This window comes from Orbicella faveolata, unplaced genomic scaffold (genome assembly GCF_042242905.1).
Source record: "Orbicella faveolata isolate gen_17 unplaced genomic scaffold, um_ofav_v1 contig_25, whole genome shotgun sequence".
NCBI classification, from domain to species: domain Eukaryota; kingdom Metazoa; phylum Cnidaria; class Anthozoa; order Scleractinia; family Merulinidae; genus Orbicella; species Orbicella faveolata.
Genome location: NW_028301553.1, coordinates 20,950,132 through 20,967,885, shown reverse-complemented (window position 1 = coordinate 20,967,885; position 17,754 = coordinate 20,950,132). Strand labels below are relative to the sequence as shown.

Sequence of the window (17,754 nt, the reverse complement as noted above, 5' to 3'; positions counted from 1 at the left end):
TGAACTTTGATTGTTGTACTCACCGCTGTCCACCCTTAAGAATTTCTGAAAAACAAGAAATTATGAGAATGACAAAATATATAACGAAACGAAATGGGCTGCTTTAAAAAAAGTATCATTCCACGATGCCTTCATAAGGGATCTCTTTTTATGACTTTTGTGGACTATATTAAGAAACAGCATGACTAAGAGAATCGGACACATTTTAGTTACGCTCGTATCCTAGGCAACCGAGACTTTTTCCGCGGCATGCTTGAATCGGCCAGAGACCATCTAGACATGGACTCTGGAAGGTTCTCCTTACGGTGGACTTACGGGAAGACTCTCCCCAAGAAGGGCTACATATCAGAATGAGGGTGTATAAATGGGTAGGAAATTTCACGATTTGAACAGCAGGGACCATTTCAGACATAGGTAACGGCTAATTTATTCAAGTATGAGGAATTGAGGGTAATTCCGCCTGGACGACTTGATAACTTTGTTAATTTGAATTTTAGCAAGGCATTTGATACGATTACCTGGACCTCGACGTATTCTCCAGTGGATAACACTAATAACAGCTATGATTATCACCAACAGGATTATGACACTGAGATAAACAGCATGAAGAATCTCCAATTCTTTGTCGCACCTAACAACTGATAATATTCATAATGAAGGTTAGAAATACGAACACGTGTTTAGTTATGCAGGTACACACCGAATTGTTTCATTACCTGTTTGATTCTGGTTCGCAGTGGATCTAGTGGACTCTACAATAACAGGAAAGAAGGCAGAATTAGGATTCACACTAAAATCAGTACTCGAAGACAATAATACTCATTATCATATGACCCGTACGGCCCCGCGCGCAATTTCCTTGGAAAACCAGGCCATAAGAAAAAAGGTCCCGTATGAGGGCCGTACGCGGAAAAACCCGTTCGGCCTTACTAGAAATGCGTACGGCCCTACTAGAAACGCGTACAGCAAAATCGATGGGAGTTAAAGACAAAAACAATTTTTTGCTGCAAAAGTTTATTCTCTTCAAAATGAGTGATGAAAGTTAACATTCAGAGAGTGAATTCTACTATCCAGACGAACTGTCCGATGCAGAACTACTCCGAAAGCTTTGAAAGAAAGTCAACACTCCTCACAAACGAAGAAGTTCACATCTTTCTCATACGCCAACAAAGAGCAAACCTGTAGGCGTTCAAGAAAACAACTTTTCTGGATGAACTGTCCGATAATTAACCTTTGGAATAAGCAAGCAGTCTTGAGAGAAAACTTCTTTCAGTGGAGAGCATCAAAGAATTCATCGTGGGTCAAAAGCAAGAAAACCAGGAACGCGAAGAAAACAAAGTACGATATAAGCTTAAATCAGTTAAATGTTTTCTTCGAGTTTCCAGAGTTTCTGGGAGAAGTTGGTTAAACCGGAGAAATGACAAACATACCTTGTGTACTGTAGAATAAATTGCTCTGCAGTTTCTACATTAGTGTTGTTTGAAGAGACAAAACTGAGTACGAACACAGGTTCATTACCGTACAGTCCATCCAGATAATAAACCTCGCTTGTGTTTAAGAGTGTAATTTCCACTACACAACAAAGCAAGCCAAGTCAGTAAACCCAGGCACTGTTTGCGAGACCCAACATCGGTGCCATTAATATTCAGTTGTTGGCTCTCCCTTGTTCAAGAGAATCCAAGAGGTCGCCAAATAGCTACAAACGACGCCGACATTTTCTTGAGTCCTCAGATGAAGATTTGTGAACAATTTCAGTGAAGCGTGAAGCGAACTTTTGTCCCTCGCTAAGTTTTTGATGGTTTTGACATATTGTTGACAGCTTTATGTCAACTTTCTCTTGGCTTTTTAGCATGAATTGTAATTGTGGACTTCGCATGAGAAAATGAGTCGTGTTTTTCGAAGAATTGTTCGACGCGAAGAAATAACTGTCAAGTTTTTATTGTAGTTGTTCCGCGCGCGGCCGTCTGATGTTACGTAATCGCGTCCTATATAGGTTCAAACAGAATTTTCAAAATTTTCAGCAGAAGTGGTCATATGATAAAATTCTTATTGACTGAGTAAGGTCGAGCCGTACGGAAAAATATTTGGCTCTCGGTCAGAACGTACGGACCTCGCTGCGCTCGGTCCGTAGGTCCTGACCTCGAGCCAAATGTTTTCCCGGCCGGCCCTCCCACTCAGTCAATAGGTACATACCATTCTGTAAGGATTCAAATAAGTCTATTAACTGTACAATGTTACTCATTTTTTTTTTAAGAAAAGAAATTTGGAGATCAAAAACTAGTTAAATAATTTGTATTTTGTTGTTATTGTCCCTCCTAAAACTCTGATCCTCTTTATGCTGTGCTTTTCTTTCAAACTTTCTCCATATTTGTTGGTTGCAGTCACCACTAAGTCATACCGCTGGCCTTTTCTGAGTGTGACGACGTAAGCATGGATAGAGACATCATAAATGACCTCAATCTTTCTCCAGTCTCCTACGGTATCGCTTCTTGTAACGTTTCGAGTATACACAGTGTATTGTGTGATGTCCGCTCCATTGCTACTTGGTGTTGTCCATTTTAAGACCACTTCATCGCTGTGTATCTCGGCAGGCACGTCTATGATGTCTGGTGTTTCGGGAATTCCTGAGGATAATAATATTCAAGATACTGTTTGTTAAAAGTCGGATAAAATTTGTAGTGTTTCCCCATTTATTCCGAAATAGTAGTTTAAGTGACACCTTGCCATCATCAAGGTTCAACATTCAGTTACGGAAAGCTTCTGGATATCTTACCGATAGCCTTTGTCCTGATAGTCTTTTGCCCAGCTGTACCTTCAAAGACAGCATTTCTGGCAAACACCTTCACGTTGTACTCGGTATCTCTCTCCAAATCTCCAACAGACTGACTGGTTATTCCAGGGTCAGTTAAATTCTCATTCGTTATCTCAGTGCTACCCTTTAGTATGACCACTCGGTATGCTGTGACAGGAATCCCTCCATCATCAGTTGGTGCGGTCCATTTTACTGTTAGTGAAGTGGCTTGAATGTCTGTGGCTGAAGATATAATGACCGGGGATCCTGGTTCTTCTAAGGAAATCAAAAGAAGACATTTGATTTGTATCATTATATCTCTCTTTGTACTGAAATGAAGTTGAAAATATGTTATAACAGTCCATCACCCTGATCATTGAATTAGTGGTAACGACGTCTTTTGAATGTGGAAACCCGTAATAACCGGGGAAAAGAATCCTTTATTTCCGGATTTCAGTTTTACAATTTTTAATGTCCATGGCTGTTAACACTAAATAGGTCTAAAACCAAAACGTGTGATCGAAACGTCAGTTCAGCATTATTTCTTTCTACAGCACTTAAGTGAACTGGTTAACTCTTAGATGATAAGAGAAAGGGGCTTTTAAATAGCTGGACTAGTAAGCTCAAATACTTTGTTAAGCATAAACATACGTATTTGTGCCAGAGTCAGCGAGACGTCTTTTAAAGGATCAAGGCCATTGTGAGCGACACACTTGTATTCACCAAAATTTTTTTCGTCATTTAAGGACACCTCCACTGTACTTTCTTTAGCTGTGACTGTCTTTAATTCATTTCCATCAGGTTTGTACCAGGTGAGTGTTGGTGTAGGAACACCATCTGACACACACTTCAACGTCACTGTCTGACCAATCCAAGACTTTGCAGCTGATGAGGTAACACTGACTATTTCTGCTGGGTCTGTGGAAGAAAAAGGAAAATGTTCGCTTCAGACCTAAGGCAAAAGGACTCCACCCTAAATTTTAAAGCTTCTCTTCGATATCTAATTGAGAAAGTCCGCAAGATACATTAAACTTACGTGTGCCTTTTAAAACAGCTCAAGTCAAAAGATTGATTTAAAGATGTGAATACTGAAGATGTAATAATAACTCAGACTCACAACGAACCACCAAGATCTCTTTGTGAGATTTTGTTCCTGCTGAGTTGTTAGCAGTACATGTATACAGTCCATCATCTGTCCTCTTTATTTGGTCGAAAGCCAAGTACGCTGTTTTCCTCCCGGAACTTTTGGTTTGTCCATTTCGTATCCATGATACTTCCGGGTCTGGTTTTCCAGTCGCTGTACAACTGATACTGACTGAAGATCCCTCAATGTAACTTCCGTTTATTAACGTTGGGCTGATAACGGGCATTTCTGCGAAGAAAGGACATTTTAGAGCAGTTTTAAAAAAGGATTGCAGCTAGTACACTGCGAAGAGAGTCGAAATTACGACACGCAACGGAGTATTTTTGACTAAGTTCCAAGCGGAATGTGGTGAAACACTGTCTCGAGTGTTTGATATATCTACTCCATCGAGATATGAGAGTAGTTTTCAATTTACTGTGGCAAGTAATTTTGATTTGCTTTGGTGCAGCTTTACTACGTTCTGCGATTGGTTTACAATATTTTAGCGCCTCCTAATCAACTAATCAGATGAAAACCTAAACTTTTTTCGACTCGGTATGTATTTTCCCGCACTTGACATCAGGTACGCGCATTTGCTACAAGTCCTTGTTGGTTCATTTTGTTCTTGTCTGTTGCAGTTGTTACAGGGTACTGTAATTGGGTTTGTTTTGGTTCCAAGACACTCTATGTAGTACACTTAGTTATGTATTGGTTGCAGTAATAACGTATTAACTATTTTAAAATGTTATGTGATGTTTCAAGAGTTGTATCGGTCGGATTTTGTAAGCTAGTATATTTTTGTCGTGTGTTTTGATGATTCCTCAGGGATTACTTGATGAATATAATCCTTTGTTGACTTATGACTCAATGCACCTCTTTAGCTTGGGCGGTTTGTTTTCCCATTGCAGACCACGTGGTGATACTCGTGACAATTCTCTCTTTTAAATTTTTAAACGGCTCGAATGTGTATGAATGAATAATTTTAAGATGGGTAAAAGAAAAATTATCCAGAGAATATCACGTGGTCTATAATGGGAAATAAACCGCCCAAGCTAAGGTCTATTACGTATACGTTTTTGGTGATGTTCAAGTGGTCTCGACTTGCAGAGAAGTGAATCAGAAGACGATGATATATTACCAGAACCAAGGTGTCATCGTGCTTCTTCATAACTGTGGGTTGGATGGTTATCTGAGACCTGCGATGGGTAATACCCTAAACCTTGTGTTGGTTTGCGCGGAAGTTTTATTGAATTTTAATGTTTGTAAGTGAAGTCGACTCAGCAAGTCATAACCTTTTGAAAATGAAATGGCTATCGCGAAGATAGGAAAGAATCGAATTTGTAATCATTTTGTTTGGTAACTAACATAACTGCAAATATTTTCATCAAAAGGTCATTATGTTGTTGTTGTCGTTTGTTGAAAAATGAAATCGAGAAAGCTGCGTTTCTGCAGTCTAAAGTACTTTGATCGAGATATGTGTTTAGCTGATTTGAAAACTGTTCCTTTTGGTGCCATAGATATCTTGGAAGACGTAGACGACAAACTTTTTGTGTTCCAAACACTTTTTAAGGAGGTGCGTAACGAGCATGCTCCGTTGAAACAATTTCAGGTGCGGAGCAAACAAGTCCTTTACATGACAGAGGAATGGCACAAGGCGATACACTACAGAAATAGGCCTGGAAAATATTCACAAAGGACAGGACGGATAATAATTATCAGCTATACACAAAGAAATATCTGCGCTTCATGAAGGCGCAAAGCCATAAGAGAATTCTTTAATAACAAGGCGCCGGCAGGTGTTTTGGACGACATACCAGCCCTTCTTACACTCTAGGAACTCTAAACAAACGAATGACATAACGCTTATCGAAAAAGACACTGTTCTCTACGAGATACACCGAATAGCAGAGCTATTTAATGACAACTTTGCGCGCATTGTCGGGAAAGTTGAAGAGCATGACTCCGGAAAAGATTTTGACAACCACCCAAGCATAAACGCCATTCTTATGAAGCAAATAAAAATCGTCTTAGTTTTCATCTTACAAATAAGACGCAAATAGAGGAGTTGTTGTCAAATAGTAACATGCGAAATGCGTGTGGTCACGACGTGCTCCCCCGTTCTTAATAAAAGAACCTCCGTGCGCCATAGCGGTGCTAGGCAGGAAAATTCTTTACACTGCAATTCTACAGGGGCATCATCCTTCACGCTGGAAGATGGGACAGGTTACTCCTCTATTTAAAAAGGACGACGAAACAGACATACATACACACATCCATCCATCCATCCATCCATCCATCTATCCATACATCCATACATCCATACATCCATACATCCATACATCCATCCATCCATCCATACATCCATGCATACATACATGCACGCACGCACCAACTTGAAAACTCGGTTTCACTTTGCATGAGTTTTGATGGAGTCTCAGCGTGCAAGGAGAGTCAAGTTTATTTGTATACTTGATCGTTACGTTATCACTCGTTGATTACCTACTGTTAGAATAAAGTAACACCGGAAGTTCATGGGTGCTTAACCGGCCGCTCATTTGCCTAAATCGCATCCCCCCTATAACTCCTTCTAGCTAAGGTATCACTCGTCAAAAAGCACAAATGAGACAGGAGCGAAGGCGGATTTCCAGACTACGACCCAAGCCTTTTTAAAGAAAGCGGGAGAATTGACAGTTTGGAGCAAGGCTGGTGCTGAAATAAAACGAAATGTTATTTGTGAAAAGTACCAAGAGACCTACTGAGGAGAAGGTTGCCTGCACAAAAACTTTCAAGGCCGTGGCTCAACCCGGGGAGGGGGGGGGGGGAGGGGGGGGGCTCCCATTTAAAAGGATGGGGTGCTCGTCGTACCTTTTAATAAATAATAATAACAATAATAACAATAATAACAATAATAGTAATCATAATCATAATAATAATAATAATAATTTCTTTTTAATAATAGTAAGTAAAGTTTATTGAGTACTTTTTCATATAAACTTGAATCTTACATGTATCTGGTAAAAATTCAGAAATTCTGTGGTTCCTTAAGTTTTTTCCCTAAAATGATTTCTGTAAAAATTTCAACATATGGCCTACCTACATAATCATACCCTGTAAGCATTTACAGGCATTAGGTGGCTCTGTACACAAGTAAAGGTAAATTAGTGTGAAATGATAGTAATGTGTATACTCTAGGCAATTCCTACCCTACATGTCTCTCTTTTTAACAGAGGAAACAATAAGCTAAAACCTGAAAGAAAAAAAAAAACTCAAAAATCAGAGTTTCGTAAATATGATCACCTGCGCATAAGGGGTGACAAGATCGGTTTTGGTACGTCTTAGGGAGTTCAGCCTCAAAAGGTCCACAGCGGGAGCTTTTGAGGAAAAATATGACAGGAGATAATGTTTTGTTTTAGAATTGGTGCCTCTTAGGGGTGAAGACAAATTCAAGCCACACCCATATTTCTGAGGGGTTGTTTTTAAAATTTCTGACGAGTACTCCCGTCCTTTCTATGTGGGAGTCCCCCCCCCCCGGGGGGGAGAGGGGGGCTCAAGAGCTTGGAAAAACGCAAAGTTAAGTCCTTGAAAACAAATGTTTCACAACAGGTCTTCCCCAGCCATGACATCACCTGGAAATTCATAACGGAAAGAGCTTCGGGTGGGGAGAATTCTAGGAAAGGGATAAAGGGCTGGTGAAAAGATGCTTTAAGAAGACAGTAGGGAAAACCTGTCCGAACGTGATTGAACTAAACACGATACTCACTGAAATAGAGGTAACGTTAAAACGCCTTCAATTAAGATATCCTTACGTAGATCTCAACAAAGCCACTCCTCCGACCCGATCAAATTTCAGTTAAAGAACTAACGAAAAGAGCAAAGTATTACAAGAAAGTAATACAAGCTATCTGGACACGATAACAACAGGAACATCTAACGAGTTTGCGCGAACATCACTATTACCGAGAGAAAACATCAAACAAGAAAAAAGAAGACATTGCTATAGGAAACGTCGTTCTCATATATCATAATACACCACGCAACCAGTTGGAAGAAGGTGTCGTTACTAATTTACACACAGGGAAAGACGGATTAGTGAGATGTGTAAGAGTACGTTGTGGAAAAGAGCTTTCAAGTCCTTTAGAGATACTATAAAGTATATCCATTGGAGTTGTTAAACGAAAGCAGCATGCGCAGTAATAGGAACACAGGCAGAGAAACAATAAATGATAAGCAACATCGTCCTGTACGACTTGCTGCTCAGAAAACAATGCAGAGAATCAAGGAACGATCAGAATGACCATTAACATTAAGTGAACAATATTAGATTTGCCGTGGGACTATGTAATACTATCCTTATACATTTTGTGCTTTACTGCAGTCATTTCTCTCTTTTTACATAGAACCATGCTGTATGATATATAATCTTGTCGGCCTGGGAGAGTGTCACACATCATGTAATTAAGTACGCCACAAAACGAGAGACATGTAATTCTGAACTGCCACAACTAAAAGGGAATCCGGTGTTCACTTCGTTACAATAGTTGCAATACGTACCATGTAAATAGGGTATTACCAAGAGAGGCTAAAAATATCATACTTCAATGGAATTTGAATCCAAGACTTGGTGATATCAGTTCAACCACTCCGGTAGTGGGAGATGTCACGACCACGACTCACCCTTTATGCGGACATGTTGTTTGAACAGCAGGCTTATGTTGATATCAAAATGATAGAAAATAGACCTTTCCCGCATTCCAACAAACAATAGCGCCAAGTCGAGGTCAGGGTGGACAAAAATACAGTAAATGTATGAAAATGTCCACCCCAACCTCGCTCTTGTGCTATTGTTCGTACGCACTGAAGTGGAATGCGGGAAAGGTCTATTCGCATTATAATGGACTTACTAGTTTAATGTGACTATAAGCGCTAAATTAGTTCTTGTTAACGAAAAAAAGAATTCTTCTTCAAGTGCAAGCCCAGCGGATAGTTGTGTTTCGTTGAGTGAGGGCAACTTGTTCTTCTTTATCATTATCCTCACCACCACCACCACATACAGACTGCCCAACCAAGATAAGCCAGGTGATCCTAAAGGGTATCATTGCTATGAAATTTATCGCATGGCAACTAATTTCATTGTTGCCTATCCTTTCACTGATCTTGAAAAACGTTAAGAAATTTGTCTTCTAGATAACTCAATTTAGTTATGTATTTTGTTGTAAATCATGTGGTTCTCCTGAATTTTAGATCTTACTGTTTTTTTTTTGTGCAAACTGCCCTTTATCTCTGACACTAAAGTAATGAATGACCGCTTGAGCTCTGCCAAGCTTTTCTCTTAGTCAAGTCCGTTTCGCAAGGCCCAAGTTGATAGTACTAATCCGTCCCTTCGACGCAACGAGCCACAAAAATGCTTGGTTACAGAAGCGAATGGGAGCCGGAGTGTAGTGGATTACTTTGAAAAGAAAACCAGTCTGTTGCTTACGAATATTCAGTCATTTCAAGAAAAATCATCATACATGCAGCATCCAGCGTGGAAAGCTCCGCTATAAGCAGACAAATGTGTCCGCCATTGCTCCGGAAGAAATGACAAACTGTGACATAACAGTAGTCAACACTCCATTATTAGGATGCAAATTTTGATTGGCTCGCTAAAAAAAGCAGCATTGGTCGGAGTTACTCGCTTTGGGGTTATATACTTCTGGTACTGTATGTTAATTATATGTACCTCACATTCTATGCACACTTAATATCATGCAATAAATGTTGGGAGTATGAATTACTTGTACTTGCAGGTTATAGTAAGGTACACCATAAAAAATGTGCTGACTTGTACTTACTTAAAACACGAAACTGCAAATTCCCAAAAACAGCAACTTACTGCTTCAACACTATCAGATCCAAGTTTGAAGCTACTATCAGTACAATCTTTTAGTCTTTTAATTAGTAAATTGAAAATACAAAACAGAGTTTGGGAGAGAAATTGGTAAGGAGATTATTTACCTTTAATTTTGTTCACTTACCCACAACAAGCAACTGAACAATATCATAAACAGGTTGTCCACCAAGCTTCTCGGGTGAAAGTCCGCAACTATAGAACCTTTCATCTGCTTTCTGGACTGAGTTCAGTGTGAAAGTGGCCTGTCCAGGGCTGCTTCCATCCCAGTCTCCACTCACACGTCCACTGTATGGAGGATTCTGTGTAGTAGCGATTGTTTGGAGCTTGTCTATGGAAACCAGAACATCTTTAATGCTAACAGCACCATCGTATTTTGTTCCCCACTCAACTCTGCCTACGTTTCTTCCATGAAAGGCCCAAGTGAAGTTAACAGATGATCCAAGAACTCCAGTCACCTTGTTTCCATTAAAGGGCGAGATGAACTGTAGTCCACAGACTGCACAAAACAAAATTGTCAGTGTCTCTCACAAAGTATTAAAAACCCTTAAAAATAAAATTGAACTATTTAAGTCCATTTACGACCGAACACATGGATTTTGTAAAGGTCTTGTAACGTCTTCAATTTATGTATATATCCATAATCCTTGGGAAACGATTTTTACTTCGAAACTTAAATAACTTAACTGGTAAAACAGGTGGAATCTACATTTGAGCCTAATGGCCCGACAGGGCGACGATCATCTCTGGTTTCCATAGTATGAAGGGACTAAGAGTATTTCTACCCCTGGTGGATGGGATGATATTCCTTTATCGCAGTGTTACCGACAGCTTTTCATCGTCATTTATGCTACTTTTTGGAGGGTGGCATATTTAAGTGTCTTGCTTCAGACAAAATTATCCAGGTCAGTGTCCCAGCTCAGAGTTCAGCGCACTATAGACAAGAGCGCTATCTATGTGATTCCCCCCCTCTCCGCCCCCCCCCGCCACCCCACCCCCGTCACTTTAACTGTGATCTCAGCAGTGGACAGCACCTAAACAAAGCAAACTGACGGCATACGGCTAAAAATGTTATATTTCATCTAATTCCTCCTTAAACTGAGCAGGCACAAAAATCCGGCCGTTCCTGTCTTGCTAGGGGACACTCGGTTATTCATATACACAGCGAGCTAGACACACGGCTGACTGCCACATGCACGAAACGCGGAAGAAAGAGGCATCAAGCAGACAGCTAGCCAAAGCCTGAACTGAAAAATACCGCTTACAAACCCTAGATTAAACAGCTTATTAAGATAAGTAAATGCTGGTGAACAATCATAAAAGATGAGTGTGACGATAAATAAAAAAGTAGATCCGTGAGGTTAAAGGTCCCTGCATGAAGTAAACACTGAAACGGGTATGCAAAAGAACGTAATAAGGGCCAAGATTAAGAAATCCGTGTGGTACACTCTCACCAAATATCCAAGGAGTACCCCACTCCCGGGAAAACTGCTCTCGTCTCCAAAGCTTGATGTCAGCTTCTTACAGTCATCGTTGCGTGTCCAATTTTGTTGCATTCTCCATAACAATCTCACATAACTTCGGTTAACGAAAGATAATGATGATTTCGCGGTAGATAAAAATAAGTTTTGTTTTATCCCCGGGTTTTATCCTTTTAATGAATTACATCAACATTTCACTGAATAACACGGAACACTTTGGTTAACCGTATGATGAATTCAAACAAACTTAGCTACGGCTCAGGTCAAACGTCAAACTTCACATGAGACGAACTAAGCTGATCGACTAAACTGAGCGGATTAAGTTCATGATAAGTTCGACGTTTGGTCGATCTTAATTCGAATTAGAGCTGGGCTTTATCCGTTTGGATCGACTCAAATTGCAATTCACAGTAGTTCGTCTCAGGTGAAGTTCGACGTTTGACCTGGGCCTAAACTGTCTTTACTGAGAATATCGGCTTCAGACAACCATCTGAAAGCATGTATTCCTTTATATGACTCTGTGCTTATATTAGACATATTTGTGATCAGACTTTAACTTCCAGTTTAACGAATGTAATTCGTCCATGTTTGTCACCAGCACCATTCTATTTTCATTTCATGCAGCAAATGAAACAGATTTCGAATAAATACTGAATCCCCGACACGTTCCTGCATGCGGAAGTATCGGAAACAGGATAAAATATAAGACGTGGCTTGACGAAAGAACGTTTACCGCGATCATCAGCTCACAGAAAACTTTCAAGTCTCTAAATGGTGATGTCGCAGTCACTCAAGGAACGAAAAAAACACTCGTTTGTCGCCGTTAGATAACAGTCTCAGTTGTCAACGTCGCCATGTTTAATCAGCCTGATCACATCACGCAAATTGAGTCACGCAACACGCATGAGAGAGCGTTCCTGTGGGAGTATTAAAGCCTGCTTTCCCTCTAAACATCGTGTCATTATTTGGGGTCATTTTTGCATTTGTGTCAAAAATAATCAAAACACAATCGTCGAAAGCACTTCTATATTCTTTGCAAACAAAATGTTATGTTAAATCAAAAATGAGCCGGGCGGAACACGGGAAATGGTTTGACACAATTAGAGGTAGACCGCGTTGCTTCTTTGCTCACATGAGTTGTTGGATGAAAAGTAATAATTTACATCTAACATCCATTCCTGGTGAAATATAGATCACGAAATTTGTGGTAGGGTACCTTTAGCAATTGTCGTTCGCCTCCAAGCGGAAGTTAATGAGACATAATGACAGTTCTGTCATGCCGTGGAATACTTACTCGTAGTCGGAGGTGTGTGCCATATTTGTTGACAGACTTGAAAAGTTTGATATGACCATTGCTCGATAGCACGAATCCATCGTTTCTGTGAAGGTCGCGCTACCGTTTTAAGTCCTCATTTATTCGTAAATATGTAAAATTGTCTGTGTCTGTGGTGTAATACTCACCTCCGCAATAGAAACACGTCGTCAAATTAAGTACCAGGCAGTAGTATATAGGGAGTCAGACAAATAACGTTTCGCAGAGGAAGAAGCATTTCCCCGTTTTGCAGCCCCCAGCTTTAATTTCGAAGCTCGCAAGCTCGCTTCGGTTGAACTAGGGGGCTGCAAAACGGGGAAATGCTGGGTCCCTCTTTGAAACATTATTTGTCTGACTCCCTATATACTACTTACAACAACGGGGGAGGGAGGGATTCCAATTAAAAACAAACGAGCTCGCTGTTATACCGCCCGAACATAAGCGATGCTTCCAGCAACAAACAAGTGTGCGTGGTTAATGCGGGGCCGGAAAGAAAGCTGCGAACTTTCCGAGGCCATTCAAAACCTCCCTCCCGAGCTTCGTGAGATAATCTACAAGGAGTATAGAAAAAAAGAAGGGAAAAAAAGGCTTTGGGCTGGGATAAGGTGCACGAGCATATTTTAAAACTGCCTTTCTGCCAATACAGGCAGCAGGTTGCACTAATGATAATTTGTTTAGAATATCCGGACTGCTATTTCGAGGGTTGTTGCTTCCCCTGTTTCGAAAGGGAGGGAACTATTCATAAAGTATCGCTAAGCCCGCCTACTGAGTTAATACCTCTCATAGAAGCCATCGCTGAGTACAAGAATTTTTTGGTAGTATGCTCTTGGGATGGTTACAATTGGCGTGAGTGGTTCCTTTTTGGCAGGGAGCGTTAGCGAAAAAAGGTGTGGTGTTCCTAGTAAAAAACCTCATCGGCCTCAAGCATAGCAGCAACGACCTCGCGCGTAATATCGCGAGCATTTGTTTGCTACTCAGGTGTGAAATATTCATTCAGAAGAAACGCAACCAAGTGGAAGCAGGCAATCATGCTTTTATAATATGCAAATAAAACCGTCCGTTTCTAAAAGTCAGTTCGAAGCAGGGGAACCTGTTATTTTTTTTATGAGTTCATTTTGAAGTCTGCCGCGGATGTCATTCTCCAGTTTCTTTACATCAACATCAGTAAGCTTTCTCTTTGACGGTTGGCGAAGCATCTTTGCTCGGACTTGTTCCCTGAGTGCGTTATACTGTTGAAACTCGGAAAGGATGGTGTCAAACTCGTGGGAAGACACTTCGTTGTTGTTCAAAGCTTTAGAGAGCAATCTGTTGATTGTATCCCGCTTGGCAACGGCGAGCGCGGTAATCTCTTGATGTTTCTTTATTTTCGAATCAAGTTTTTTGCTGGCGATTATCAGCCCTGATGAAACGAGAGCGAAGCATCCACCAGCGCCGCCAAGAAGAACTGTTGCCGGCAGGCCAACCATAGACAGAGCGGAGTCAAAACTTGCGCTGGAAAACGCTGCCGAGAGAACACTGGAGCCGGCGGCACTCCAATTAACGAATTTTCTTGCCCGTTTGTATTTTTTTTGCAACGAGGCGATAGTGGCCGACCTCACGGTCCAAACTGTTGGAAATCTCGTTGATCTTTTGCAAGCGGAAATTTTCAGAAGGCGTCGACAGTACTGGATAGAGAGGCGAGGCAGGCGGCGCGCTTGGAGGTAACAGATTTGCCGACGACATTGTGTATATAAAGAAATTTAATTTAACTCTAATTCAAAAAGAAGCGGGAAGCCCTTGAAATCAAAGAGTTCGCCATTTTCATCTTTGACGCTAATAGTGATGCTATTTATAAACTCGTCTGTAGAGCAGTCTCGCAAAACCTGTTGCGGAGAACCCTGGTAGCTTACCTTTTCGAAAGGCTTCCCTTTCAAATCAAAAAGGGCTAAGACATCTGACCGTTTGCCATTGAACAGATTCCGTTCTTTGTTCATCAAATCACAATGAATAAAATATGTCGTTGGAGCTGTAAGCCGTTTTACGAAGGTTATAGGCAGCAACTTTCGCCCAATACCAAGCAAATTGGCTAAATCGCGATCAAGTTCAATAGGTTTTGCCCCAGCCCCAAAATTTCTGATTACAAGCTGGCCAACAGGTTGGTTTATTGCTGTTTGCAACTCTTTATATTGATATTTGGCGAACAGACCGTCTATTTCTCTTGCCAATCTTTCTAAACTATAATGCCCTGGGAGTAATTTACTGACTGATACAGCTCTATCTTTGTCTTTATCTCCCAAGGTGGCCGAACCTTCTTTTTTCAAAGTGTCCCAGCTGTTGTATAAACTACAAGATATGAGTTTCATGAAATGTACTTTCGGTAGCGGCTCTTCAAAATAGATAGTCCCTCCGTTCTCTTGGGTGACAATAGTTAGAACAACCATTTTATATTTAACAAACAAAATTGTGTTCAAATAGATGGCGAATTTGTGGAAAGATCCTGAGTTTGTGAAGAAAGCGGATGCCGCGAAGAAAAAGACGTGGCCAAATTTTTTAAACCACTTTCCAAAAGCGGAAAAAAGCCAGTTCTTTTCACAAGAAAGCATCGACGAGAAAAATCACGCAACCGCAGAGGTGTTTTTCAAACAAAGCGAAGGCTCGTTTCAAAGCGTCTTCGGCTCAGACAGGCGGTATTGGAGTGCGGAAATGAAACAAGCGCTTGGTTTGGGAGAGAGCGGAGGTTTTCCTTATCAATTGTCGCCACCTGGTTCGACAGTTTCTTTGGCAATCCCTGCGGAGCCTTTCGATGGCAAAGCGCCAAGCTTGAAAAAAATATTTAACGCCGAAATCAAAATCTACGTCACGCCTGACCAATATTTCACGACAAAATTCAGAGAAATATTTCAAAAAACCAAACTCAGGCACACTTCTGGAACCGAATCAAAACACTGGTTAGGAGGGCCTGACATGAAATATTGGTCGCAACAATTCAACTTCGCGGTTTTCTGCGCGACACAAGGGTGTGGAATTTCTCGCGAAATCTTTGACAACGGGATAAATCTCCCCCCACAGATAAGAGCTTTTTATATCTTCTACGTGTATTTCACGGTCAGGCGCATTTTGTACCAGCTTGGAGGTATTCAGAGCATAAGCGCTTTGCCCGGAGACCCGCCTTTCAGCCAATTCAATAATCATTATGACGTTGCTTCGTACAAAAGGCTATGCAGCGAGTTCAGTATAGACCCGTCGAGTGATTTCCGCTACACGCACGGGGAAAACCACGGTCTGGGAAGCATTTACGTGTACGCGTCAGGCGCGACTAAAACTGACTATAAATACCCTGGATGGAACAAATTCAGCGATGAAGGCGGGAAAGCTATAAAAGGGGACTTGATTTATTACATCGAGCCGGGTGCTGCTTCTGATACCCAATCGGACTGGTTCGCGCCAAACACAACATCAAGTTTGACGCAGGCGGGCTTGGCGCGAAAAAACCAGTCAATCGAGGCTTTCGTTTATTGCATCCTGGGCGCGCAAGTCAACGTACGCAGCAGTATTCTCGGCTCTGGCGGTCGAGCGAGAGAAGCCCAAAGCGAGTTTCTTGTTCTGATGGAAGACGCGATCAGACAGCCCGACCTGGCCAAGAGCGTGCAAAGGTACCAGCTCGCGGTGGATCAAGCGAAGGTCAGGCTCAATCTTGCTGTAGCCCCCATGGCCTGGCTTATGCCCGCGCAAATGATAATCAACACCGAAAGCACAATAGGTTACAACAACAAGCTGAAACAGGCGGTCTCCGGGATGAAACTGGGGGTAAACAACGAGGTAAACCCGAAGACAAAAAAAAGCTGCGCTCAAACTCATGGCAGGCGGCCCGTCAAAAATTAATCCTCCCAACAGCCATCCTTCCAACCCGATACACAAAGCCGCAACAGCCGAATCAAGGAAACCAGCTTCGACCGAAACTCAGCAAGCACAACCAACGGCGCAAAAAATAGAGCCCAAGGCTCCAGATAAAACACCGCAACATGAAATAAACAAAAGAGCGGTAATTGTCGGTAATTGCTGGTGTCCAACATTATGGACAGACAGCTAGAATCTGTACAGAATTGAATATGAACATGGACCCAAGCAAGATACCCTTCAACGCTCTCATCGTGGGGCCGACGAATTCAGGCAAATCAAGGTTTGTGGTGGACCAGATCTACGGCCCTTTCCGCTTCAAGTTCGACTACATCGTGCTCATCTGCCCGACGTTCGCGCACAACAAGACCTACCACAGAATTGGTGAAAATGATCCAAGAATGGATGTGATAGTATGCGAGCACGACGTGGAAAAGTGGTTGAAGCTCGTGAGATGGCTTTCCGAGGGCACCAACACGCTCATAATCCTCGATGACTGCGCAGCCTCCAAAGATGTGAAAGGGCGTACAGGCGAGCTGGTGAATCTCGCCTTTTCTGCTCGGCATATTGGCATCAGCGTTTGGGTGCTGACCCAGAAGATGACCGGCATAACATCTTCCTTCCGGGAGAACGTGGCGGCGATCGTCCTCTTTTACACCCCCTCGGCCAAGACCACGAAAGCCATTTTTGATGATTACGCTAGCGAACACTCTCAGGATGAGTACAAAGGTCTGGTTTCAAAGCTGAAAGAGCGAAAGTTCTCTTATCTTGTGTTCTCGCTTCGACACCCCTACGGGGTAAAGTTATTTTGAATAAAAAAATGAAAGTTGAATATATAGTCTTGCACAATGGCTGAAGAAGAGGCCGCGTTAGCAGAAGTTATGAACCTTCTTCAAACCGAGCCCGAGCCGAGTGGGCCAGCCGGAGGTATACTGCCAATCTCCCCCGGACCTGACATTCCCGCTCTTCGCGAGCAGCTGGCCGTGCTGGTGTCCACAGGCAAAGCCAGAGAGGCAATCGGAGTGCAGCTAACCCACGAGCAGGTGAAGCACCTGACAAAGAGGTCGAGAAATACACCAAACGCTACGAGACGTACGTGGGCTCAAAGACAACAGAAAGCCTTATCGACAGCTTTATTTTTCTTGTATCCAAAGCGGTCGGAATGACCGTCAAAATCAAAGACATCGACGCTTACCAAAAAGAACTCAGAAACGACTACATCATAAACAAAGAGCTCTCCAATCTGTCCGGCAACCTTGCTTTGAAGTGCGGCCGGTTTCTTGC

General features: G+C 41.9%; 2 protein-coding genes across 2 annotated transcripts in view; one reads left to right on the top strand and one right to left on the bottom strand.

Annotated features, from left to right (window-relative positions):
* The window catches only part of LOC110048948 (uncharacterized), a 32,879-nt gene extending 20,713 nt beyond the window's left edge, over positions 1-12,166 (bottom strand). Inside the window, exons 1-9 of the mRNA XM_089294445.1 lie at positions 11,934-12,166; positions 9,929-10,300; positions 3,909-4,163; positions 3,443-3,709; positions 2,774-3,067; positions 2,315-2,624; positions 717-754; positions 519-638; positions 24-45 (exon numbers count right to left, since the gene is read on the bottom strand). Coding sequence (XP_089150571.1) covers positions 24-45; positions 519-638; positions 717-754; positions 2,315-2,624; positions 2,774-3,067; positions 3,443-3,709; positions 3,909-4,163; positions 9,929-10,300; positions 11,934-12,024 — 1,769 coding nt within the window. The 5' untranslated portion in view covers positions 12,025-12,166. The remainder of the gene's footprint in view (positions 1-23; positions 46-518; positions 639-716; positions 755-2,314; positions 2,625-2,773; positions 3,068-3,442; positions 3,710-3,908; positions 4,164-9,928; positions 10,301-11,933) is intronic.
* A 2,882-nt stretch (positions 12,167-15,048) lies between these two features.
* LOC149109374 (uncharacterized) lies at positions 15,049-16,589 on the top strand. The gene has a single exon (XM_089294334.1). The coding sequence runs from the start codon at positions 15,049-15,051 to the stop codon at positions 16,453-16,455; it is 1,407 nt and encodes a 468-aa protein (XP_089150460.1). The 3' UTR covers positions 16,456-16,589.
* The last annotated feature ends 1,165 nt before the right edge of the window (positions 16,590-17,754 follow it).

What these genes read in the sequence shown, in the direction of transcription:
- LOC149109374 (XM_089294334.1), top strand. Translation starts at nt 15,049, where the DNA reads ATGGCGAATTTGTGGAAAGATCCTGAGTTTGTGAAGAAAGCGGATGCC.